This window comes from Argiope bruennichi, chromosome 7, assembly GCF_947563725.1.
Source record: "Argiope bruennichi chromosome 7, qqArgBrue1.1, whole genome shotgun sequence".
Lineage (NCBI taxonomy): Eukaryota > Metazoa > Arthropoda > Arachnida > Araneae > Araneidae > Argiope > Argiope bruennichi.
The window spans coordinates 82,957,371-82,984,382 of NC_079157.1; the positions used below are offsets into that span (position 1 = coordinate 82,957,371).

Consider the following 27,012-nt stretch of genomic DNA (forward strand, 5'->3'; position numbering starts at 1 on the left):
TCACAGAAATGTCCGTCGAGCAGTCGTGGCCGAGTGGTTAAGGCGATGGACTCGAAATCCATTGGGATATTCCCGCGTAGGTTCGAATCCTACCGGCTGCGTCGTCTATTCTTTTACATCCTTCACATATAAATTACTGTAATCGTGACAATAATTTCACAGAAATGTACGTCGAGCAGTCGTGGCCGAGTGGTTAAGGCGATGGACTCGAAATCCATTGGGATATTCCCGCGTAGGTTCGAATCCTACCGGCTGCGTCGTCTATTCTTTTACATCCTTCACATATAAATTACTGGATTCGGGACAATAATTTCACAGAAATGTCCGTCGAGCAGTCGTGGCCGAGTGGTTAAGGCGATTGACTCGAAATCCATTGGGATATTCCCGCGTAGGTTCGAATCCTACCGGCTGCGTCGTCTATTCTTTTACATCCTTCACATATAAATTACTGTAATCGGACAATAATTTCACAGAAATGTCCTTCGAGCAGTCGAGGCGGAGTGGTTAAGGCGATGGACTCGAAATCGATTAGGATATTCCCGCGTAGGGTCGAATCCTAACGGCTGCGTGGTCTATTCTTTTATATCCTTCATATATAAATTACTGTAATCGCGACAATAATTTCACAGAAATGACCGTCGAGTAGTCGAGGCGGAGTGGTTAAGGCGATGGACTCGAAATCCATTGGGATATTCCTGCGTAGGTTCGAATTCTACTGGCTGCGACGTCTCTTCTTTTACATCCTTCATATATAAATTATTGTAATCGTGACAATAATTTCTCAGAAATGTACGTCGAGCAGTCGTGGCCGAGTGGTTAAGGCGATGGACTCGAAATCATTTGGGATATTCCCGCGTAGGTTCGAATCCCACCGGCTGCGTCGCCTTTTCTTTTACATCCTTCATATATAAATTACTGTAATCGCGACAATAATTTCACAGAAATGACCGTCCAGCAGTCGTGGCCGAGTGGTTAAGGCGATGGTTTCGAAATCAATTAGGATATTTCCGCTTAGGTTCGAATCCTACCGGCTGCATCGTCTCTTCTTTTACATCCTTCATATATAAATTATTGTAATCGCGACAATAATTTCACAGAAATGTCCGTCGAGGAGTCGTGGCCGAGTGGTTAAGGCGATGGACTCGAAATCCATTGGGATATTCCCGCGTAGGTTCGAATCCTACCGGCTGCGTCGTAACTTCTTTTACATCCTTCACATATAAATTACTGTAATCGCGACAATAATTTCACAGAAATGTCCGTCGAGCAGTCGTGGCCGAGTGGTTAAGGCGATGGACTCGAAATCCATTGGGATATTCCCGCGTAGGTTCGAATCCTACCGGCTGCGTCCTCTCTTCTTTTACATTCTTCATATATAAATTACTGCAATCGTGACAATAATTTCACAGAAATGTCCGTCAAGCAGTAGTGTCCGAGTCATTAAGGCGATGGACTCGAAATCCATTGGGGTATTTCCGCTCAGGTTCGAATCCTAACGGCTGCGTCGTCTCTTCTATTATTATTCTCCGAAAGATAAAGAATAGATCCAAACTCAGTCTGCAAAACTGTTTACCTAAAACCTTCTTAGGTTCATTTCATTATCAAATGCTGCCAGTTGAAATAAAAATTTACATTACATACATTTTTTTTAATTAAAAATTTTAAAAACATACATTTTTTTTTTATTATTCCCATTTAAATATTGTTTTTATCCTTCTTTGCGACATAAAAATTGAAATATTTTAAATTTGAATGGTTTAATAACACAACTAAACAAAAATATTTTAAGGCTCATAATTGATAATTCACGTAATATGAGCTTAATAGCTTTAATTTTGAAAAAAAAAATGACTGATTCACTATGGGAAAATATTTGTAACAGAAATTAAAGACAATTAAATTTGTATTACTGAAAAGTTAATTCTCTGAATTTAACAGTGATATAAATATTATTTTTATGTGCTGTGTTTAAAATTCTGAAAATTATTGCTAATAGACGAAAACCAATTTACATCTTTTTAATTATCAAAAAATCTAAATAAAACGTCGAGGATTTCGTCCCAAAAATAATCCTTTCAAACATTACATAACAAGTGAAATTAATTAACTAAATAATATTTGAAAAAAACTGTATTAACATCAAGTGTTATCCACTACAAGTTTAAAAAAATGTATTTGAACTTCAGGGGATGGATAAAAAGTATTTTATTAACGATTGAAAATTTGAACAAGATACATATATTTATGGAGAGAGTGTGAGCTAATAGTAGGGATTGAAAAATATCTAGTCCTCAATAAAATAGAGGATTTCAAACTTTTCCTGTAGTAGAAACAAGATATATTTGTGAGGCTCCAATTGCTTTGCGTGAGTCCCTATGAAGAGGAATTTCCTTATTGAAGTTTATTTACTTATTTTTTATCATATTACAGCTGCCTTCAGCGACAAGTTTGTTTGTCCTGAATATTGTCTTCCTTGGTTATTAAAATATTAATATGGGGCAGTTATGTATTTAAAATTCTCCTTCTTGTTATTGGTGAGTCTAATAGAATCAGCCTGCTACAAATTACTGTACACCCCATACACATATAATTATCTTTATTATTTGTGGAGATATGTATAAAAGCGAATCATATAACTTTTATCCTATTTTAAAACTGAAAAAAAAGCATCTTTTTAATTGTAACAGTTTTTTTTCGGTGTGTTTTTCTTTAATCAATACATTTCAATTTAAATTAATACATAATCGGCAACGAACTTTTTATTGATATAAAGAAATTCACATTTCCATTAAGCATATTATATATATATATTGTGAAATTAGTTTAAATTTTATTATATCAATAAAAATTTCGTTATGTATTATGTTTTAATTCAAATAAAAAAAATTGATTAGAGAAAAACATTCCGAAAATGAAATTATCATTAAAAAAATGTTTTTTGTGTGTTTTAAAATAGGGTAAAAATTACTTTATACCATATATATATGTGTGTAATGATATTTTAAAATTTAATTTTATCCTAATGAATTTCCTAATTTTTTAGCTTAATTCAGCCCATGTCAAAGTCATTCTAAAATATTCTTTTATTTCCTGATCCTATTCCACTTTTTCTTTGTAATAAATTCAACTGAAGCTTTGTAAAAATAATTGCGTCAACACATTCCACGTACCGAGTGAAGGGATGGAGAATAGCTGCTGTAAACAGATCCTTCTAAAGGATCCCTCTGTTTCTCTTGTCAAGGTCGACACGTGTCTGAAATCTCATGTTATATAAGATGTATAAAATGTTCATCAACTCTCCATCAATTCTTCTTTTCACTTTGTGTTGTGTATGTGCTCGTCGATCCTGCTTGTAAATAAGAATGTCTTCCCTCGATGGATTAAAGAGAATAAAACGAACTTAAAATGCAAAGCGACTTCTCTATCGTCGAACTTCCATCTGCTTTCAAAAAATTATGTGAGATTATGATATGTTATTTTTCAATTTTTCTTCTTTACCACATTTATCGAACTTCACACTCTTAGGATAGGCTACACTGACTACAGAAATAGAATGTTAGCAAACTTGAGCAATTTAGTGATGTATAAGAATTTCAAAACCTTACATGCTAGTGAACGACTTTACCAATACAGACGAGAACATACAGATGGCGAAAAAAAATCTTTTATTCGGTTTTTTTTATTAATATAATAAAAATTGATGTTTAAACAGAATAGTTTAACATCTAAACTGTTTTTATAATTAATAAAAATGTAATATGAATTCAAAAATACAGAAGAGATTGAAGAAAACAAAATATAGTACCGGATAGATAGATTAGGAGAATTAAAGAATGAATATATGCGATAATTTTAATTAAAAATACATATTGTTACGAATTTTACCGGGGTTCGTTTGGATAGTGGAAGTTATATGGTGTGAAGAACGCTCAATCACCAGGCGGCAGTAGAAAATAAAACAACGACGTTTATTTACACGAAGACACACAGGACAGCACAAAGACTACAACTATATACAGCACAGAAGACGATTATTTTCAGCCGAGACGTGCAGCATACAACAGACTCTACTGCAGACAGTAGGACACAACTTAGTTCAGCACTAGCTTCACTCCGTCGCTGCTCCGCTTATCTCTGGAAGGCCAGTTCTTTTACCGTCGGTTCCGACTACGACGACTACTACTAGTTCACAACTACTCTCTCTGGAAGACTCGTTCTTCTCCGTCGATCCCGACGACTCTCGACTACTACTCAATTCACGACCACCCGGCAGCTGCAGGCCACTCCTTTTATAGGTCTCAGGAGGCGGGGCTAGAAACCTCTGAACCAATCAGGAACGTTCGAGGCGTAACTCGGTTCCTACTGGACGGATCGGGAATATTATCGATGTTTCTGGTATAATCTATTTTGGCGCCAAAGTCGCCAAATTCGTCGCCAAGTCGCCAAATGGTTGCCAAGTTTGTCGCCAAGCTCTGGGACCTCCTATGGAACCAACTATGCTGGAAAGCAGCATCACAGGTTCGTAACAATATTCAATATATAAATATTTTTATTTAATATGTATTTTTAACTAGGATCTTCTAACTTTTGGTTTAAGCTTTCATATTTTTAGAAAATTCTTGGCTAAGAATATTATGTATTTAACTGTACTTGATAATTATTTGGCTTAATAAATCTGCGGAAAATCTTTTTTTTAATAGCCCAATTTGAATTGAATTTTCTTCTTAATATAATGTAATTTTTTTTAAAGTTCTGCTATTTCAAAAAGAGTGATATCATAGATAATATAGTCCAGATGATTGACATTCTTGTTTAATATTTTTTAATGTTCGCTGTATTTGATCGCTTTTGTCTGCATCTTTTTTTTTTTCTCTTCCGTTGGGTGGAGTTTCTAACTGCTATTCTCTACTAACTGCTTTTCCGATAATACATTCGAGGTGTACTTATTTACAATAAATCACTTATAAATTAATTTATATTCCTATTTTCCTTAATAAAATAATTTTAAGCAGTTTTCTTACACCTCTTCTGTTTATTATGTACATGAGCCTTCCAAATGGTGTAGAGCTCCGTAATATCTCAGAGTCGTTAAAAATTTATCTCTATTATAAATTCGACGTTTTGTTTCGCGTTAATGCAATTTCATTTGCTACCATTTAAAAAAAACCCCATTCCTTTAAAATTAAGATGCTTTAAAAACTAATTTCGAGCAAGAAGATTTTCAGAAGTGTTCGCAGAAGAAACGATAAAATTATGGTTTCTCTTTATTAAAATTTATTGGAGTCTCTTTTAGATTCAAATTCCCAACCTTCAAATTACAGTTGGATCAAATTTTATGGCTCTAATTCAAACGGTCTGTCCTGTAGAGTTTCAACATGCACACACACATTCCTTTTTATTATTGACACAGATACAGATAGAGATTTTTTTTCTTAAGATCAATATAGCATGCTATTTTGAAATTTTTAAAGCCAATTTGTGTCAAGCAAATATAATTAAGATAAGCTAGACAAAAATGGATAAAATGTGAATTTATTATCGTAAATAGGAAGGGATATTGTAGGACAAGCATACTTATCGAAGCCCGTGAACGTGTGAATGTGTGAATATCTTTTCTTGAGCGTATTATTCCTTGATTTTAAAACGTATACTTGCAATTTAATAGCTATTCAATGGTATTATTTTTCTTTCGACTGTTCAAAACATATGAATATCAATAAGAGTTAGCCGCTTTCGGTGACCAGCTATTGATTCGCCATTTATACGTTTTAATAATTCGCAAGAAAATGAGTTTCGTAATTGCAACAAATGTGACGATTTCATGATTTTTTGCTTCATATGAAAATTAGTGATACCTAGATATGCCATTGACGGTCTCAAAATCTCCATCATCACCAGCATTCGAGAGAATACTGAAAAACACTGCTTCTCTCTCTGTATTTTTCGGAGAAAAGAGAGTAACTTCAGAGAACAAAATAAAATATCTAATGTGCCAATTTCGCCAATTTTTAATTTCTCATATAGGAAATACACAAGAAGGAAATGTGATAATCGTCAAAAAGTTTCCACTCAAAATTTTTTGAATCTCCACGTTTTAGGCTTCTCTGAATATGGAAAAACATCTTTTTGGAATTATGTCTTATCTGTCTATGAACACGTTTAATCAAAAGACTTTTTATTAGTCAGGTGATATCTGGAATATGATCCTTATGCCAACTTTGTAAATTTCTATTAAATTTTTAACGAAATCCATTCTGCAGAAATCTGACTGGCCTTTGGAAGAACAAAGAAAGTTAGAAGGATAAAATTTGATAATCAAACTTAAAATCAACAATTTCCATCCAATACCTTCCTATGCATTGGATTCACACTTGAGCATACCTGAATAAAATTTAAAGAGAGCCCTAAACTGAACAGCTTTTGCCAATATTCGGCGCGAATTAGGTTCATCATTTTACACAACTAATAAGTCAGAATGCTCTGTGAATATTATCAATCATAGTTTAAAAGAATACTTTATTTTATGTATTTCATCAAAACTAGTTAATGTGATATTAATAACATTAATATGGTCGACAAAATCGAGTAATATTAATAAGATTAATTTAGACATGAACTATATTTTATCACTAAAAACATTAAAAAGTATAATAGCAATAATATAAATAAAAATAAGCAACATTTTTCTTATAAATCATATTTGCTCAATAATGATAGAACATTCTAATTTACTAGATAAGCTTCAAATTTAAGCAATTGATAGGCGACAAAAGAAAATGGCGAAATCTGCGCTTTGTAGAAGTAAAGATTTCTATCATTCTCTTAAAATGAAGGGAAAATTAATAGAAGGCAGTTTATGGCGTTTCTAGGAGTCATGTGTATTCATATAAAACAGATTTTCAAAATTTGTGCAATAACTGAAATTGGGGAAATCTGTCACGGATTTCCCCCCATAGAGAATTTACAGTAAACAAAAGTATTTTCTATTTCTCTACAAATGAAGAATGATGTGAGACAGATGACTATTGATGATGTATCTAGAGTTCAGAAGCTTTCATGAAAAACAAAAATGGCAAAATCGGACAAGAGGTTGGGGCTGGTGATTGGTTCTTTGTTTAACTTATTATTTTACATCTCAATGATTTATTTAAAAAATAATATTAAAATCCTTAATTTTTGCTACTCTCGAAAAAGAATTATTTTGATTAAAATGTATTACATTTAATAATGGTATAAAAAGTTTCATTTATTCTTCTTCATATTGATAAAAGAACTCCTTTATCCTCCTTCATGTTATAACCATAAACGAAACGCATAGATATTCGCTGAATATGTTCATATCCATGAAGAAAATTAATGATGACTTTAACTATTGTGAACATCTTGCTGTAAACTGGCTCAGCTGCCAGATTCTTTTGAATATTCAAGAATGGTTATTTCTGTTAGTCCATTCTTCTTGAGTGGAAACCATAAATCCCCCCATTGAGAGAGGTACCGAAATAAATCCCACTAAGCACACAGAAAACGATTTCCTTTTCTGGCTTTCGACTCCTTCTGTCTTTGCTCTAAGCAAACGACAATAAAAAAGAGGGAAGGTACTATTTTATTTTTATCTTCTGGTAATCCCGAACTTTATCATAAATCTCGTCCGCAATAAAACTTCCCATTCAATAACCATACTCTTTTTTTTTTCCCTCAAAAGAAGAAAATTCTCTCTTCCAATGATAAATCTCTACATTCTCTTTCCTTCCCCTCTCTCATTTCATTTCCTCCACCCCCATGACGTCACAACAGTGGTGGTTGTACATTGATGACACGACTCTCGACAGTTTGAGGAAACGAAACAGTTTAGAATTTGTTCCGCCAAGTCTCTCTTCGCTACCGTAGGGGGGCGCCACGCTCTCTCCACCCCTATCGATTCCCATGTCCACCCCTACAAGCGATTAGGAGGAGGAGGCGGTTTCTTCTCCATCTTTAGGGATCCATGGCTCCCGGCCTACTGGTCCTGGCTTTCCTGTTGGCATGCAAGGAGGCCAGGGGTGATTCGAATGCTGATGCCAAACGACTTTATGATGACCTCATTAACGGATATAATGCCCTCATCCGACCGGTGGGCAACAACTCGGACAGGCTGACCGTTAAGATGGGTCTCAAGTTGTCCCAGCTCATTGACGTGGTGAGTACTTTCCCTTCTTGTCCTCTTTGTGTTGATGCACGTGTTGTTGATATTCGATGTTGAATACTTGCCCAGTAGCAGTATAACCTATAATTCAATGGTTCTTCCCGTAATAACATAAAAAATAACATTGTTATGGCGTGGTGCTGCTAAACATCGATTTTGTCGATTCCCCATTGTGGTAGAAGTTTTATTCAGAAATACTATTGGTTTTTGGTGTTTGGTTTTCATACACATTCCAGGTAAAATAATTTATAAATAACCTAGATTATTTTATAGTATTATTTTCTTATAGGGGTTATCAGCAATTTTGTATTTGAGATCAATTTTCCGTATCAGTTTCAATAGCACTTACATTCAAATGATTGTTTTAGATTCAGAAGTAGTTTGATTCTGAGATCAGAAAATGATTCAAATAACCTTTTATTCTTTTATTAATTCGGAGCAGAGTATCTATTTTGTTGCTTATATGAAATGATATGTGACTAATATTTATTAATTAGTTTAACTCTCACCTGTCCCACTGACCCAAAAGCATATAAAGCACAGGATAACTTGAATACAAGAAAAATATAACATATAATGTATGAGGAAAGCATGTATGTAATGTATGTCATGGAACAAATTTATATACAGAAGAAAATAAATCATAAGAAAATATAAAAATTCTATGAATGTACAAAGCAGAAAAATAGAAACACGCACACACACACACACACACACACACACACACACACACACACACACACACACACACACACACACACACACACACACACACACACACACACACACACACACACACACACACACACATAATCAGAATAAAACAACTTTAAACTGAACAAATCAGTGCATAAAGCATATTAATGACAAGTTCAACATCATTAATAATATTTAAGATTAAAGATCAGAATTAAAGAAAATCATTGATAAAGTAACATAAATAACAATAACTTTCACTTAAGTACAGAGTTAATGGAGAGAGACTAATGCGGAGTTAATGGAAAGAACAACTAATTTATTTTTCCTTTAATCAATTTTTTTTATTTTTAATCATGGGTTCCAATAAATTAGCATTTCTTATCCATTGCTCTTTTCATATCTTCATTTTCCCTTAGTGGGGGGTGGGGGAGGGAGTGCTCATCTTTTTTTTAGAATTCCTGACATTGATCGATCTATAACATTCTGAAGAAAACTTATATTTCCTGTAGAAAACTTTCAAGTCTAAGAACATTAGATTGACAAGTTATTTTTCCTTCGGCTGTTTATTTGAAACGAAAGATTTTATTAGCAAACCCTGGATTATTCCATCCAGCATTCTAAAGAGAAAAAATCCAAGCTGATTTGTTAATGTTTTTATTCAGACATTATACATTTTGCTTTTCATAATTCCTTGAATGTTTAAATTTTTTTAGAAAAGTTACTAGCATGGGGACCACCTATGACTTTGTCCCATATTTATATCCAATTGATAACTGTCGGCTCTGGTAATGTCACACTGCCATGACATTTTCTCTTAATTAGGATGAAAGTATTTAATGGCAATGTTCCAGGATCATTCTGTCATTTAAAATAGATACAAAGTTATTACAGTTTTATAAAAGATTACAATTCCATACAAAAGAAACCAAGCTGATTTATTAGTCTTTCCATTCAGACATTATGTTTTTTTTTGGGGGGGGAGGGGTTAGAAAAAGTGTTAGCATGGATTGCATGCATTATATTCTAGAAAAAAATCATATTTCCATCCAACTGACAAATTGCAGCTCTGATTATATTACAATATAATGACATTTCATCTTTTAACCTTTCGATTTTGGGGAAAACACTTACTGTCATTGTCCAATATTAATTTAACATCTACTTTAAAATACATAATTTGTTAAACAGTTTTCGAATTTGGATATCTTTATTTGTGCTTTTCGGATTTTCTTTGACATCTAATTATTTTCTAGAAAACTTATTGACATGGATTGCACCTTTGGCGTCCTAAAAAAGTGCAATTTCTAATCATCATCTACAGCTCTGAGAAAGTTAAAATGGCTTTCCCTTTACTCTTTAGGATATGGTGGAAGTATTTATAGTAAATATATAGGATTAATTCATTGTCTTAAAACTGATAACTGATCGATTTCATTTATTGTGTTACAATTTAAAAAAAACGGCCAAACGATTTATGGTACTCTTTACATCATATATTTATGTATATTATGTGATATTCAAACTCTTCTAGATAGGTTTGCACTTGTTTTTACCAAAAATTTCCAAAAGTTTAAACTGTTAATGCAATTTTCAACAACAAATATTTATTATTATCTGCAATTAATTTCAGCAAAATAACGTTTTCTTGAATAAAATAAGAGCAAATGAATTAGGAAATTAGATTTCCTAGTTTAACTATTAAACAAGAAAATTGAATTCTTAGAATCAAACGATAAGATTACATATTTTCTAAAAACTAACAAATGATTTACCTATTCCATTATGTTAACCATATTTAGCCATAATCGTAATTGACCGTATTATTTTCATGAAATGGTCTTGTTTGGTTGTACCATATTAATTTGCATAAATGATCTTAAATATGGCTAATAAAATTTTTTGTGCTATCGCACATAAGTTACAGTACTTGATTCACAAACATTAGTTCAGTTATAAAAATATCTCAACACAGCTCAGAACATGGAAATATTGAGCTATTTTTTCATCATATATTTAAGGCATTATAGTTTTTCTGGTAATTAATTGTTGCCAATGTAGTTATCTCAGCAGTAGTGCACTATAATTAAAAGTTTTGTTGTTCAGTTGCCATTGAGCAATATGTATTTTCTTGAAAGTAACAGAAGATAATATCTTAAAAGTACTTGATGTTTAAATAGCAATGCAGCATTTTGGCAGTACAAACAGTTTGATGCATTAATTTTATTGGTGGATTGTATATCCACTTACTCTGTGAAAATGATGCAATGGGGAACAATTGACCTTAATTGTTTGTTCCTGTTAAAAAGAATAATTGATACATAACTCTAAAATGCCAGGGGTTGAATTTAAACAACGTACCAAATATTATCTTCTAAATTTTTATTAGAATAAGATTAAAGCGCTAGTTCCTTTGTTTCTGTAGAATGCATATTTTAAATGCTATTAAATCAAGTTACAAAGAATATATGATAGTTCAAGTTCTGATGAAAAAAAAATGAATAAGTAAGTGCTTTTCATTTGTTTTTGCATATCCTTTGAATATTTTGCACTATTCAAAGCACCATAATTTCATAATTTTAATTTAAAAGTTTATATTTAAAAATATTATTGTATTTTTTTCGCAATTAAGCCCGATTGACAACAATTAAAGCCCGATTGACAACAATTTGTTTATTAGTTATAAATCATATTTGAAATAAAATTTTTCTTTCTAAATTGTTCTTTCTGAGAATTATAAATAAAATAAAAAGCAAAAACATTAAAAAAACTAATTAAAAAATCAGATATTTAAGTGTTAATTAGAATTGGACAAATTTCTAAGAATATTTTAATTATTACCCTTGATTAAAATATAGGAAACTTATTCAAAAGTTTCTTTGATTGTAAAATTTCTTTATAATTCAAATATTGTTACATATTTGCTATAATTTTAAAATTTTTTAATTATTTAATTTTTAGTGAATTTTATCAAACTTAATTTTTATTTATTAAGTGTTTGATGAAGTACTATTTAATGCAGTCTACGGATTGTTAAATTCACTACAAGACTTCCATTTATGCATTTTTCAATAATCTTCATCTACTTTTGCAGAAAATAAGTTCTGACCTTCTATTTTCACGTTAAATGTGTAAAATAAGAACTCTAGGTTCTAGAACCAAAGAAAAATTTTAAGCATACTTTTTCAAAAGTATTATTACAACTTAAGTAATTAAACAGATAATCCTATCAAGGTTTATTTCTTTACTCTATGGTTTCACAGAAAACATTCCTAAAACCTTTTTAATACATCCTGTCTTAATTTATAAACAAGTATAAATGATATACATTTAAAGTACTGAGTGAATAAATTCTTCATTAATGAATTAACCTTTAGATTAAGTAATAATTAACTAAGTGTTGTACTAAGTAAGCATTTAAAAGATTTTAAATATGTGTTGTTAAAATTTACTAAACAATTAACTGATTGTTAAAAAAAGAAATTGTCCCTTTTTAATGCTTTTAATGAGTCGCAAGATAATGATTCAGTCCTTTATTAATGAGTTTTTAATGATCTTAAGTCATATACCTCTTTTTCAATGGCCTTTCTCTTGATTTGGATTTTACAAGCAAATGGATATGTAGCTCCATCAAAGTAAAAACATCTTAATTTAAATACTAGATGGTTAGAATTTAAAAAATTCTGTTCTGAGTAGATGAGGATAATCTATTGGGTATAAAAGTTTTAAACGTATATATGCGTGCAGTGATATCTTCTAATCTAATTTAAATCATGATTAATTTTCTAGTTTTTTTAAATCTTAAATTAGTTCATAATACTTCATTTTGAAATGTTCTTTTATTTCTTGATACTAATCTAACTTTTTTATTTAATTATTTCTATTATGTACTCTAAAAAATTTATTACCATTGTAGTCTCTCATACTCAGAGCAAAGAGATAAAAATCCTTATCATCTACGCATTCCTTTAAAAGATATCTATGATTTCCTTTCCTAAGTCTATATCTATCAAAGAAATCCCTATAAGAATCTCTTAATAATATAAATAAATTTATATAACTTATGTAGGGCTTAAAGTGTTAAATTCCAACCATTTAAAAATATACTACAATTCTTGAATTGATTATTTCTGATTTAAAGAGAATGTGCAGTGCACTCTTGTAAGTTTTCCAAGGTAAAAGATCATTAGATCATTTTGTGCATATGTGATCATTTTCTCGCTTGGATTTGATTTGGTCTGTGATACTTGTCTGTGTAGCATGTTATTACAGTTTTTATTTTTCACAATTTGAACTTTTGGGTGATGTTTTAAGAGATCAAAACTATGCATTAAACATAATACAGTTGATTTTCTTTTAACTTTTTAAAATATATATGGGTTCGACTCTTTTGATGAATCAGGAAGCTTTAATGATGATAATAAGAAATTAAAAGTTCAAAAGATTAAATAGATTCATTATCAAGATTTAACAGACTCAACTTGAGTTGACTAGAAAATATAAAAGCAAAGATATTCCAAATTCACAATACTTATCATAAACAGTTGCATACGAATGAAGTTACTGAGAAAAACAAGTGCAAATTTGCATAATTACTTTCATATTCTTAGAAAGACATCACTACAGGTAGCCAAGCAGATATTTCTAAAAATTCAGCAGCTATCTCGCTACAATTCAACATAACATATCGTTAGATTGGCATTTTTGTTTACAATATTGGAATTGAAAACCAACTAGCTAAAAATTATTTCGAATTTAACCATTTTAATGTGCCAAAAAATAAATACAGAGTATGAATATATAAAGTTTTATCCAACAGTTATCAAAATTATAACAAGTTAATTGGAACCAGATAATTTAAAAATTCCAACAATCTTTTTAATTGCCATGAAATAGAACTCTAAATAAAATTTTGAATTTGAAGAGAAAAATTTAAATTAATAACTAACAGATCCTTTAACTAAAGAGGAAGAAAAAAATTCTAAGAACATATAAGAATCTATCAAACGCAATCACCAATAAATATGTATATATTTCTCGTTTCTAATTTAAAACATATCAAAATATTTGCTAGGAATTTATTGATGTCTAAAACGTTGGAGAAACTACAAATGTATATATTTTAAAATTTTCGCATTCTGCTAGTTTTTAATTCGGTTTCCAGTTTTTCCATACATTTTTAATTTTTAAATTACTTTAGCAAATTGCAATGAAACAACAGGAGATAAATCAATTCACATTTTCCTAATTTCGTATCCAGATCTTTTCATTAAAATACTTTTAGCTCATTTTACTTAAATATGGTAACATTTTACTTCAATATGTGTACATCTTTTATACTAAATAATATTTTAATGAAAATATGGTTTATATATATATTAATACCTCCATGACATCTTTATTTATATTATTAGAAGTAGTAGAACCATTATTAAAGTTAAGGCCAAAAAATATTCTAATTAAGATGAAAGATATTTCTATCGAATTCTTTAGGAATGCTAAATATAAAATAGAAGTCATTCTCGTTTGTCAATTTATTCATTATCGTTCATATTACAGCAACCAAAACCTTAGAAATAAATGATGCCCTTTTTTCTAACTCAAAAAATTATAACAAATTTACTTAGTAGCCCACGCTATATAATACAAATGCACAGCTAAATGGCATGGGTAACTATATTTATCATATGATTGTGATCATATCATATGTGTGTGTATGTCATATTCAGAGAGATATTGAGGGGGGAAAATAAAGTTCATAACATCATTAGATCTCGGTATAATGAGTTTTAGAAGTGGGCGTATGATTCTTGCATCGAAAAGTGCGCTTGATTTTATATAAGCCGCCTTTGACGACCAATTATTCACTCAATATAGTAATGGAATTAATTAAGTCAGATCAAACAAGTTTGATAAACGACAACTTATCATATCAAAAGAAAGCTCTATTTTAAAATATACCTGTGAAAGAAACACAGGACTCGGTGATTATATAGCAATGTCTAGAAATTGATGAAATCGCTCCATTTGTTGATGTTGACCTGCCTGACGAATTCTTATGTTGTGAAATTTATCAAAAATGGAGGGATTTGTGGGAAAGCGAACATTGATGACATATTTAGGCATCATCAATTTTCATATGAAATTGCAGCTACTAAAATAGAAAAAAAATGTTTAGGTACTCAGTCATTATTTTCATCTATGAAATAATATCTTTGAGATTTATCTTTAAAATGTGTCTTCATGTTCGAAGTCAGGTGTCTATTTATGACGTATCAAGGAGTCATGAACTTTCAGATAAAATGAAAATTGACGAAATTGGTACAATGATTATAGGATTAGAGTTCTTTTTTTCCTCGTGTAAATCGAGGAATATATAGGATGTCCTCTCTGTTCCTCGACAATTATCTCTTTTCTAAACTTTTACAAGGCATTTACTTCCTTTTGGAAAAATGCTTTATCCCTCCAGATGCGCATCCCGCGATTTCCGTGGGTTGACAATCTGTCTATTTTCTATTGCATCCCGTGTTTTCCCCAGTTTAGAGTGTTTATTTTTACGATTACATATTTTTTATTACATCATATTATTATCGTGTATCAGTTCACTTTGTTTGAGAAATATATGAACTTATTTGGAAAATTTTTAAATAATGATTTTAAAAATGTACGCAGTCAGAGGGTTAATTGACGTAAAAAAACACTTTATGTGGTTTTTGAATATGTAAATATAATTCTGAAAAAAAATACGTAACGTATATATTTATAGGTTTACCCAATCCTATTTGCTATAATTAAAAAAACTATTCTTCACATAATAACAATTCAAATAGAGAAAAAATTTCATCTATATTTAAAGCTGACTGAGTTATGAAACTTTGAATTCAATATTTTAGGTTATTTTAATGCTGTATTCCATGGTCTCAAGAACACCTTTAAGGGATTATATTTCAATTGAAATTATGCATTAATGTATTATTTATTTTATATTATGAAGCCGTGTTTTCTTTGGGAAAGATATGAATTATTAAATTATTTGCCTAACAATTTTAATCTGTAATATTTTAATCATTTTATTTAACTCTTTACAAGTCATATTTTATTGTAAAATAACTTTTATTTAAATTTTTTTTTATTACAACCGTTTTTTAATAGTATCGCTTATCTTTGAATATGATTGTTAAAGCTTGCATTTCGAATATTTTCTTAAAATGGAAAGATTTTCAACAAAATCTATAAATTTTGTTGATTATTCAATTAGAATTTTTCCAAATATTTTATTTGTCTGTAAGATAACTTATTAAGCGAAGGATAGCATTAATCAGAAATAATTTTTCTTTTAAAAAATCTTTATATTAATACTATTTCTAAATTATGAAATTATTAAACTTTAATAATGATATAAAAACTTAAAAATCCAAATTGAAGATTTTTCTTGTTAAAATAATTTCAAAATGTATGAAAACTAATTAATTCTATGTTGGTTATTGGGAAAATGCACCATAGGCCCATTTCTGAAGCACTATTTATGGTTTAAAAACAAATTCCATATTCAAATGGTAAAATAAACTTTAAACTTCAACATGAAACTTTAAAATAGTTTTTTGAGTTGTAACTTCGTCATAAATATCAAATGGCATTTTTTTTTATTGATAATTTCTTTTCAATTCTAAAACACTTCCTATAAAATGAGCAGATCTGAAATTTAACTTCGAAATAATGAGAATAGAACATATCATAAAGATATATTAAAATAAATTAAATTCGAGCGATAGCACCAAATCTCGCAAGAATACATAAATTATCATCAATAATATCTTAATCTGATTAATTCCAGAAACTTTGGAATAATCATTTCAGCGAATAATTAATTACTAATGCCCGTTACCTGCCCGAACCAGGTCTAAACTAATCCAACATGTTCCCAAACAAATCTTCAGTCCCCTTGAGGGTAAGCATTCGCTTATTTGAATTAGCCATCAGCTGCAAAAAAACGTACCCGTTACACTCGCAGACGATAGTCATCTTCGTTGGAAGGAGTCATTTACCGCAGCTGTTTCGTAAGCTTTTTCGATTCTGTGAATGGCATCAGTGTATTTCTTTTTAGAACTCTTTTCCTAGTTGGTCGTAAGAAGAATCGCAAGAACTGCCTTTAATAAAAGAGATGGAAGTTTTCATTTGCCATTTTGGGAAAAGATATTTTTGTTTTATATCTCTTTCAAATAGTAGTGGTGTTTATCCACTTTTTTTTTTTGGTAATCGTGAAAGAATTCCTGCCATGGGATTTGTTGGGTTTTGCTGCCATAGAGAAAATAATAGGAACATATTTGTGTTCGTGGTTTTACAAGAATAGCGTTCATTTCATTTGAATGTTTTTATGGTAAGTAATCGTCTTCCTAAAGTTTTATTTTATTTCTCTTGTGTATATTGATGATTCTGAAATTTTCTGAACACGTAATATGTTTCAAAAATACCATGAGTGATTTTTTTAGTGACTGTATCACTTTGATTATTGTCGTGCTCAAAGTTATAAGTGATTCTCAGAAAAAAAAGTTTTGATCGTTCAACTGAAATTTTATTTTAAAAATACATATATATGTCTAAGCAACTTGAATGAATATTAGTTTTCATTCTTTAGAAGAATTTAAGTACTTATAAATAATCAGCTTTTGTCATATTTAATAAATTCTTAAAATCTCCTTCTTTTAGCCAGTTACTATCCCATCACTTCTATGGAATAGTTTTCGACTCATAAAAAATAACATCCAAGTTTTTCATTAAAAGTTGATTTGTAGTTATTTTTTCATTTTTTTCTTTTTTTTTTTCTCATTTATATAATCAATATTTAACGATCTGAACAGTTTTCAGTTGAAATCTCATTTTAAAAATGTATACATATGCTCACGCAATTGTAATGAATTGAAGTTTTCCAGCTCCAGAAGAATTTATACACTTAAGTATAAATATTTTTGTTGCCATCATGCTTAAGAAATTCCAGAAAATGATTCATCTTTTAGACAATTGCTATTCCATAACATCGACTCGAGTAATTTTTTTTAGTTTTAAAATATCTTTCTTTTTCTCCTTAAATACCATAAAACCAAGTCATGTAATCAGCATATTATGGTCTTAATTGAATATTTAAATGTTCAGATAGCTTTTCAATAAAATTATATGTTCTAAACATTGCATTTCTTTAAATTTTGAAAAATATTTCTGATTATATTCAGTTTAATGCAAAAATACAGGATTTCTAAAACATTTTCTGTTTTTGAATTTCTGCAGATTACTATAGTGATTCATCAACAATTTAATAGCTCACATTTTTTTTTAAATCTTCGATATCATTTTAGATTGAAAATCCGATCCATTAACTAATATATTGAACTCCATATTAATGTCTTGCTTCACTTCTACGTTATTAAAAATCGTATTATTTTACGGAATTCCAATTTATTGTAACAGAAAAGTTGCCAATTGGCACGTTTTATTGATACAGCTATGTAAAATTAATAATACTTCATATAAAAAGGAAGCATTTCATTTTTTTTCTCAAATAAACGCGAAAGCTCTAAGTGATATCTTTTCATTAAAAAGCACATATCCCTACAGTAGCCCAACGATTTGAGAAAGTGTCTCTCGCTATACTCATAAAAGAGTTGGCATATTACTTTGGAACTCATTCAGTGGTGGAACTTGCACAGTAATTTTAATGTAATCACAAAACCTGACCTGGAGACCTGTGTAGGTACATGAAAGCAGTTAAAAAACAATACAATTTCTTAATACTCTTACTAGAATTTCTTAATATTTCTCATTTCTCTTTTTTCCATTTCATTGCCAAATTTGGCGTCTTTGGCGACCAGTTAGCTTGCCAAATTTTCAATAAAATATTATGCGTAACTTTCACCTAATGATTTCCTAGGCAAAATATTTTAATTTTAATAGGCATAAAACTCAAATTATTATGAGTTACATGCCTATTCATTATTATTTGAGTTATATGCCTATACGGCTTTATTCATTGTGCTATGCATTTCCTTGATTTTTCTCGATATTTTATTCATCTAAAATGATAGAAGAAAATCCTTATCTATCTTTGATTGATTGATCGTTATGATTAGCTATACTTCATGATAATTTTTTTTCCTGTACCAAACATAAATTGACACTGGAGCATTCTTGAAAACACTTTGTTAGGTTTTATTACTTTAATAATTTCGCATTATATACATTTTCTAAAAATTTTAGCAAACTATTTTAAGACTTTGATATTTATAATACACATTTTAAAACCTTTAAATTCTTTATTCGAGTTTTGTTTATTTTTATCCTGAGCATTGTAATTAAAATGTTTTTCTTTTCGATGAAGAACACTGTACAAAACAAAAGAAAAACATCTTTTAATAAGGGAAGAAATATTAACTTCTAACAGTATGCTGTTAGAAGTTAATATACCAGTTGTTCATTTTTTATCAGCAATTTTTCCTATTGCGTCTCAGTTAAACAAAACAAAAAAAAATTACATTTTAATTAAAAAAAGAAATTTATAGAAGGTATACGTAATTTCACACTGTGATTTATCTTTATTGTAATAACTTCTGTTTATTGATCAAACGAAGAAATTTACCCGAGTTAGTTAATAATAGTTAGTCAATGAATTTATTTTCTCGGTTTATATATTAAGATACATAAACTCATTTCAAAATACTATAATTGTAAAGTTACGCTATGGCTGCATACATTTTAAAGTACAACACTTAAGTTTTGATGGCATATTAATGTTATAGAATGAAATATAGCTCATTATATATATACAAAAGTCTTAAACTCAAGTTAATAGGAAAATAAAAAAATAAAAAACCAAATAAAAATTAAACCAAAAAAAATATATATAAAAGAATCCGGCCTGAAGACTTTTTCAAAGGTCACCCTCAGGTAGGGATTCAAAGAAAGGGATTTTTTCTGTGAAGAAATGCAGACATTAGTGTAATAATGATTTTGGTTTTTTTATTTGTTTTTATTTTTTATTTTCCTATTAACTTGATTTTAATACTTTTGTATCAATTCATCTGTGTTTTAGAAGTAGCCGCAGTTGCACTCTCTAAATTCTATGAAGTTCTTTTTTTGGTTTTAGTTTAAATAGGTAAAAATTTTTAGTTGCGATTTCGAAACTGTTTTGTTTCGTTTTCAAACTATTTCTTACTATAGATTGGTTCCTTATATATATATATACCTTAACATTTCTTTTTTTTTCCTTCCAAAAATTTATGCACACATTTATACACTTTAGAATTAACTATAAATGATTTATAAATTCAAAACTCATCTCGATTTAAATAATAAGCAATTAAGAATAACAAAATAAAGAAATAAAAATTTGGATTCACATTCGCTAATTCTATCTTATTAAGAAATCCTTTAAAAAACATTTTACTAAATAATTTGTCGATTTATCTGCCTTAGTATTATGATTTTATTAGAGATTACCAAATTTGATAAATATTAAATCAATATGCATCGTCGTTACTGATTAGCATATTGCATTAAAAACAAATCTCGGTGTTTATGTCAATGACATATTCAAGAAATAATATGCAAGTAATCCTGGTGCTATTCTTCAAATTGATCCTCAGTCTTTAAAGAATACAATTTTAATGAAAAATGCCATTATGGATATTTACACTTGACTGGAAATTTTATTTTTTATACCAGACTCCGACAAAATCTCATTAGCATACTTAATAATTTCCCTCAAATACTTTTGAGGAATTTATGTGTAATCATTTAAGTAAAAAAACATGCCGTTTAACTGTACACCAAAGCAGAAAATGCAAATGTGGTGATTTAAAAATGTATCACTCTTCAATAATGCATGAGAGGCTTCGGTATCTTAGAACACTGCTTTATGTTTTTATTTTTCTCGCTAGCAGTATTGAGATTAATAAGCACAAAGCAGTGAAAAACAAGATGCAAACTTTTAACACAAAACTCATTTAAACGATTATTTTTTGGTGGAAAAAAATCGTTATCGTTATCGACTGTTTTGGAAGATCGTCGTATGAAGTAGGGAGGAATTTATTATCATAATTTTATCTTTTGGTTTTGTTTAGTCTGGAGATAATTATTCTGCATTTATTTTTTAATTTTCGTTCAAAAATATTATTTTGAAGTCATTAATGACTTTTATTCTTTCGCAAATTAAATAATATATTGCTGATACTTTGACTTTGCAATGAGTGATAATATAAAATAAAATGATCTTTGCTGGAAATTGATATGCTTTAGTTTCGAATTAATAAATAAATTTTAATGCTTAGCCTAATTAAAAGACATTTTAGAAAGAAAAAGAAAAGAAACAAGTTTAAATATATCGCTATATTTTCAATTTTAAATGAGTAATACAGAGACAATTATATTTTTTAATCAGCAAGACTTTGCTCCTTTTGACTCATTCTGAATTTCAAAGCTTTGTTATTTACTCTTGTAGCGATGTGCAAACGGTTAGTTTAAAATCGAATTAACAGAAAAAAATCCAAATTCAAAAGAAGCCATATTTATTTAAAATACAAACATTATATGAAATAATTACAAAGTAAAATTATTTAAAATGAAAAAAAAAATTACTCCGAGCGAAGGGGGAAACTCATGTTCATTCGTACGTGCCGAAACTAGAACTGAGTGTTTAAGTAATTCTTAACAAGTTTGTTGGATTTGTCCGATAGGGGCGCTGCAGACAATGGAGGCTGTTTTCTAGCGTTCTGTTACACTTTAAGTTATGTTGAAACGATAACACTATCACATAGGAATATAATTCAATCATTGCAACGAGGATGAATATAAATCTAACGAGTAAAATAATGAATGATATGATATATACTTAGTTATGATATGCATTTAGAATATTTTTAAAAATGTATTGAAATTAGATTTAAAAATTTGTAAGGAAATAAAATTAATATCACAAAATGGTTTATTTCTGAATCTTAAAAAGATGCTGAAATAGTTTTTGTGCAATGATATGCTTCTAAGTTGCTGAGGAAAATATTAAAAATTTTATTTAATTTTTAAATACTATTAAAGTTTTGAAAAATCTTTTTCTGAATACTTAAGACCTACGACATCCTAATATACCAAATTTGTTAATTTTGTGTCTGCCTTGTAGAATATTTTAAATAATTTTTTCTTCATAAACCTCGTACCAAGTATTTTATAGAAAGTTTGCCAGTCAAAATTAATTTCTACTTTTTAATGCACTATTAAAAGCATACTTTTAAAACTTATTATTTTGATTACTTAGATGCTTATCTAGTTAACAAATGAAGCTAGATTTAGCCGAATTCTGAGCAAGTATGATATACTATTTATTTAGAATACAGAGAAATCCGTTTCTAGAATTCATAAAAGTCGTTTTCTGTTCAACTTTATTCTATGGTTGGAAAAATACTTTTAAAGGAAGATGGGCAAAGAATTTGGCACTTGATGTGTGCATGTTCATAGCTCAAATGTATTAAAAAAATCAAACACACAAAACAAAAGCATTAAATATATTTTGGCACAAACCTTCAGAAGCAGCTTTTTCTTAATGTAATGTATACTAAAAGTTGTTTTTGCATTCGGATGCATAGCTAAGCAATTTTGACTCTTACCAAAAATATTAATTTTAAGTAGTGTTGTCTGATTCTCAAATTAAAAAAAAAATAAAAACAGTTGCAATGCCCTATTTTTAGAAAATAATTATTTCATTATATGCTTTTTTTGTTTCTGTTGAATAAATTGTTCATTAAATTTTGTATACACAGCTGAACACAGTTATGCATAATTAAGCGCAATCTGAAAAGATAACTCGTAATAAGAAATGGTGTTTCGTTTCCCCTTGAATAGCAGTGCTTATTTAATTGCGTCTGATGTAGTTATATTACTTCAAATGTAGTTTATTTCTGATACAGTTATTTATTTTTTTATCCCCAAGCTTAAAATATATAGAATTAAGAACAAAATGAAAATAAAGTGAATTTCAGTGAAAAAATGGCTATCTCAGAAATGGAATTAAACTTTTAAGTTTGATTATTTAAATTTTATATATTTCAATATTCAACATAATTTTTCTATAATTATATATTAAAAAAAATTAAAATGTCAGAAAGAACTTACCTACACATTAAAAAGTAAAATGTAGAGAAATACTTTATGTACTTTTATAAATGTGTTCTTTTAATGCACTTTATCTATTTTTGGTTGTATAAAAAACCTGTTTCAATAATTAATCTTTTTGTTAATGATTTCTTGTCTTGAAAGTTTTTATTATCTGTCCAATGACTTCATAGTTGGTTTTCTCTTCTTTTTTTAGAACATCAAGAATCAGATAATGACGACCAATGTCTGGGTTGAACAAGTAAGTTTCTTTCAAAGCTTTATTTTCCTCCTTTTTTTTTTTTTTTTTTTTTTTGTTTATGTTTTATTGACTATTAGAAGACTGTCGTTAAACACACGATTCTACCGATAATAAAGATGAATGTGTGTGTGTTAGCGCTCTACAGACCAGAATATTTGAACTACAACTACGAGTTTCGGCAACTTGGAATATGAAAATGTGCACCTCTGAGTGATTTTTAAAAATTTTAATTAAAATTCTAATTAATTAAAAATTAAAGGAATTTTGGCCATTTTCCCCCACTAACAGCCCAAAAATTAATTTTACATCTTTTAAATTTTTTTTTTTTAAATGTGTTTTGATGTATATTAATTTAATAATTGTACAAAAATTTTCCTAAATTTTAGCAAATTTTATATAAAAAAAATTATCTAATTTTGAACAAAACATTACATTAGTTTACCTGAAATCCAAGTCCTTTTCATTTTTTTATAAAATATCTAGTCGCTTGACTTTCTTCCATTGTCAAAAGCTAAAGAAGGGGATTTTGTTTAAACCTGCATAAACAAGATGAGCAGAAATGTGAGGTTAAAGAGAAGCAAAATTTAGAAGATGTATGTACCACACATTTACTTTTTTAGTAGCACTATGACGTCATGGGACTAGTTTTCATTGGAAAGGTTTATGTACATAAAATACAGAATATTTGAAAAACAATTCAAATAACACAGCTTTAATATCTGAGAATTTGAGAAAATAAAAATCATGAAGTTATATTTAAATGATTTAACTGAAATTAAATATAATCTATATTTCTGATGTACCAGTGCCAAAGGTAACTAATATGCAAATAAAAAAAAACTTTTGTTAGATTAATATTTCAAAAATCATTCGCTCACTCGTCAAGATGAATTTATTTTACTTTTTGCTCAGATGACAATTTCTATGCAAAGAAATTGTAAATACCTCATTTCATGCAACAATTCAAAGAACATCTAAAAATCTTAAGATATTCAAGTAATTTCTCTTTTTGACTTTGAAATTATTTCTAAATGAACTAACCACAAATCTAAGTACCAAAAATTCTATAATTGAATGCATGAATCTAATACCTCATTGCTTTTGTACTCTTATGTCCAGTCTGATTCGTTATTCTGCAAAATGTATTCTTGTTGGATAATGTCACTCGGATAATTATAAAAATCCTATAGTAAAAACTGTCAAAACTTTTCGGAATTATATATAAAAAGAATATAACTATGTTTGAGCTTCTTAAACATTACATTTAATCTTTGCACTCTCATTGTATAAATATATATTGTATTATTTTTTGGTCTGCAAAGGGACAAGACTTAATTTCAAGGGCCAGCTAATCATTTGTAATTTATTAAACTGATTTTTTTAAAACTTTTCTGTATATTAAATGCAAACGAAGAAAGTATATTATAATCTTTAACAAATATCTCGACCACAAAATTCTGCCTTGTAAATAAATTTATTTATTTATAAGTTTTAATTATAAATTTATTTATTTACACTATCGTGTAAGTTAAATTTCTATGAACTGAGTCTATTTAAAATTACAAATAATATTTTGGGAGCATGTATATGTTTGTCTCTCCAGTCTTTGTGAAACAATAACAGAATATTTTTGACATGGCATATGATTCAACATGTAGTTCAGTTCAAAATTTGTAAGATCCATATTAACGAAGAATGAAACCTTTAAAAGGAAAAGCTAATTTTATTAAGTAATAATCGAATAAATATATGTATACCTTAAATTTATACATATATATTTTCTTAAATATATACTCGAATGTTATAAATGCATAGTAGTTGGTAAAATTCTTTTAAGCCTTTTAAATTCCAAAAGGCTTCTAGTACAGACAGGGAAGTAAGATGTACCTATAATAAAATGACTTTGCAACTAAGAATTTATTGAGATAAATTGCAAGGACCTTAGTGGCGAAATAATGAAGTTTCAAAAGATAACTCAAAAATCAAAAAAGAACGGACAAAACTCCAATCAGAAAAATGCACGATATATCATAATGAAAACACATGAAAAAATTCATGGAATCTTAAAAAATTAATTGAGATATTTGCGAATTTAACTATGAACTTTACTTGAGCTTGAAAAAAGGTTTCTCTAAAAATTGAAAAATATATTTTGCGGTATTTCTCCACCCAAGTGCGCTTTTTCAGATTTTTTTTAAAAAATAATTTTTGTTCACTTTCTTCGTTGCTTAAATTTCCCTTGGCGCTGCTTAGCTCTGGAAAACTATATGATTATACCGGAGAATACATTTTTCAATTTTGGACGAACCTTTTTTCAAGTCATGGAGGGTCCATAATTTTTTTCGCAAATATTTCGGACAATTATACAGATAACTCCATGAAACTTTTTCCTGCATTTTTATTATGGCATTACGTACATTTTTCTGATTGGACATTTCGACCGATTTGAATTAGTTTTTTAGCTTTCTTGTTTCACCCCTGGTGGTCTGTAACTTGTCTCAATAAATTCAGCATGATGAGTTTACTATAGATACATGTTACTTCTCTGGCTATGTGAGACATTTTTGAAGAGCTTAAAAGCCGAGCGCACTTTATAATTTTTTGATAAGAAATCAAAATACTCAAAAATATATATAAATATTGATAAAGATATTTTTAATACTTGTATATCTTTATACACTGTATAAAATTCATATACATATGTACGCATTACCACATATATTAAAGGGAAATATTATGCAAATTAAATGTAAATTATATTATATAATAAATATCATTCACTCACATTTCGAATGAATCCGCAACATGACATTGCATTTTGGATTCATGATTCTAAAATTTTCCTCTAGGGATAAACTTTAAAAACCATTTCAAAATGCCTGTTTATGAGGAAATGAGGCATTGACTGATTTTGAATAAAATATAATTGTGGGAATCAAAACGTGGTCGGTTTTGAAATACTAGTTTTTTTTTAGTTGTTCTCGTAGTGCTCAAAATTCTAAAAAAATGTCATCTAAATCAAACACTTTTCTATGAAATTCTGAAGATTGGTAGGAATTAACTTGTGAACGAAAGAGGATTGCCTAAATGAACATTACCTACAGAAACGAAAACGCTGTGACTAACAAATAACAGCGCAATACAACTAAATGTAATTGCAAAGAACCATCATGGATGTATTTGATAACTAGTAATGGATTAGGGCAAGTTTTAATAACCAGCAACCAACAAGAGCTCCTTTAACTTAAAAGAAAAAAACATTTTTTTTTTTTAAATTTAACATTAAACGCTTTTAAAAAATTTATTAAACAAAAGTTTGTAAAAGTAAAAAAATACAGAAAATATTATTTTCGTAACTTGTATTGTTTTTATAATATAAAATCATTGCTGAATATGGTGTTGCAATGTTCAATCTACACTAAGAAAATTTTCATGAAAGTACCTGCTCCTGGATATGTATTCAAAAATCCTTTAATATGTCACGAAAAACGTATTACATTGGTCCTGGGCAAGTTTGGTATTCATTAATTTTCACTGAAAATCGTATCAACGCATTCGTCTTAACCGGGGACGTAACATTAACCGAAACATTATTTAATGCAGGGTATTCACTCTTATCGTGGCCTTATTGCTAATTTTTAAATTATTAGAGAATGACTTACAATTCCAAATGAAAATCTAAAAAAGTTACGAAGTCTAATTTTCGACTAAACTAAAATTCTCTTGCTAAATTTAAATTAAT

At 29.0% G+C, this 27,012-nt stretch overlaps 1 protein-coding gene and 6 non-coding genes across 7 annotated transcripts in view; all 7 read left to right on the forward strand.

The window, feature by feature from the left end:
• The first annotated feature begins 19 nt into the window (after positions 1–19).
• Positions 20–101, forward strand: Trnas-cga (transfer RNA serine (anticodon CGA)). The gene has a single exon. It is a non-coding gene; the product is annotated as a tRNA-Ser (tRNA).
• Positions 102–175: 74 nt separating this feature from the next.
• Trnas-cga (transfer RNA serine (anticodon CGA)) lies at positions 176–257 on the forward strand. The gene has a single exon. It is a non-coding gene; the product is annotated as a tRNA-Ser (tRNA).
• A 74-nt stretch (positions 258–331) lies between these two features.
• On the forward strand, positions 332–413 carry Trnas-cga (transfer RNA serine (anticodon CGA)). The gene has a single exon. It is a non-coding gene; the product is annotated as a tRNA-Ser (tRNA).
• Positions 414–798: 385 nt separating this feature from the next.
• Positions 799–880, forward strand: Trnas-cga (transfer RNA serine (anticodon CGA)). The gene has a single exon. It is a non-coding gene; the product is annotated as a tRNA-Ser (tRNA).
• A 230-nt stretch (positions 881–1,110) lies between these two features.
• Trnas-cga (transfer RNA serine (anticodon CGA)) lies at positions 1,111–1,192 on the forward strand. Its single transcript has one exon. It is a non-coding gene; the product is annotated as a tRNA-Ser (tRNA).
• Positions 1,193–1,266: 74 nt separating this feature from the next.
• On the forward strand, positions 1,267–1,348 carry Trnas-cga (transfer RNA serine (anticodon CGA)). The gene has a single exon. It is a non-coding gene; the product is annotated as a tRNA-Ser (tRNA).
• A 6,635-nt stretch (positions 1,349–7,983) lies between these two features.
• Positions 7,984–27,012, forward strand: part of LOC129974953 (acetylcholine receptor subunit alpha-like 1) — a 71,293-nt gene continuing 52,264 nt past the window's right edge. Inside the window, exons 1-2 of the mRNA XM_056087770.1 lie at positions 7,984–8,176; positions 23,226–23,270. Coding sequence (XP_055943745.1) covers positions 7,985–8,176; positions 23,226–23,270 — 237 coding nt within the window. The 5' untranslated portion in view covers position 7,984. The remainder of the gene's footprint in view (positions 8,177–23,225; positions 23,271–27,012) is intronic.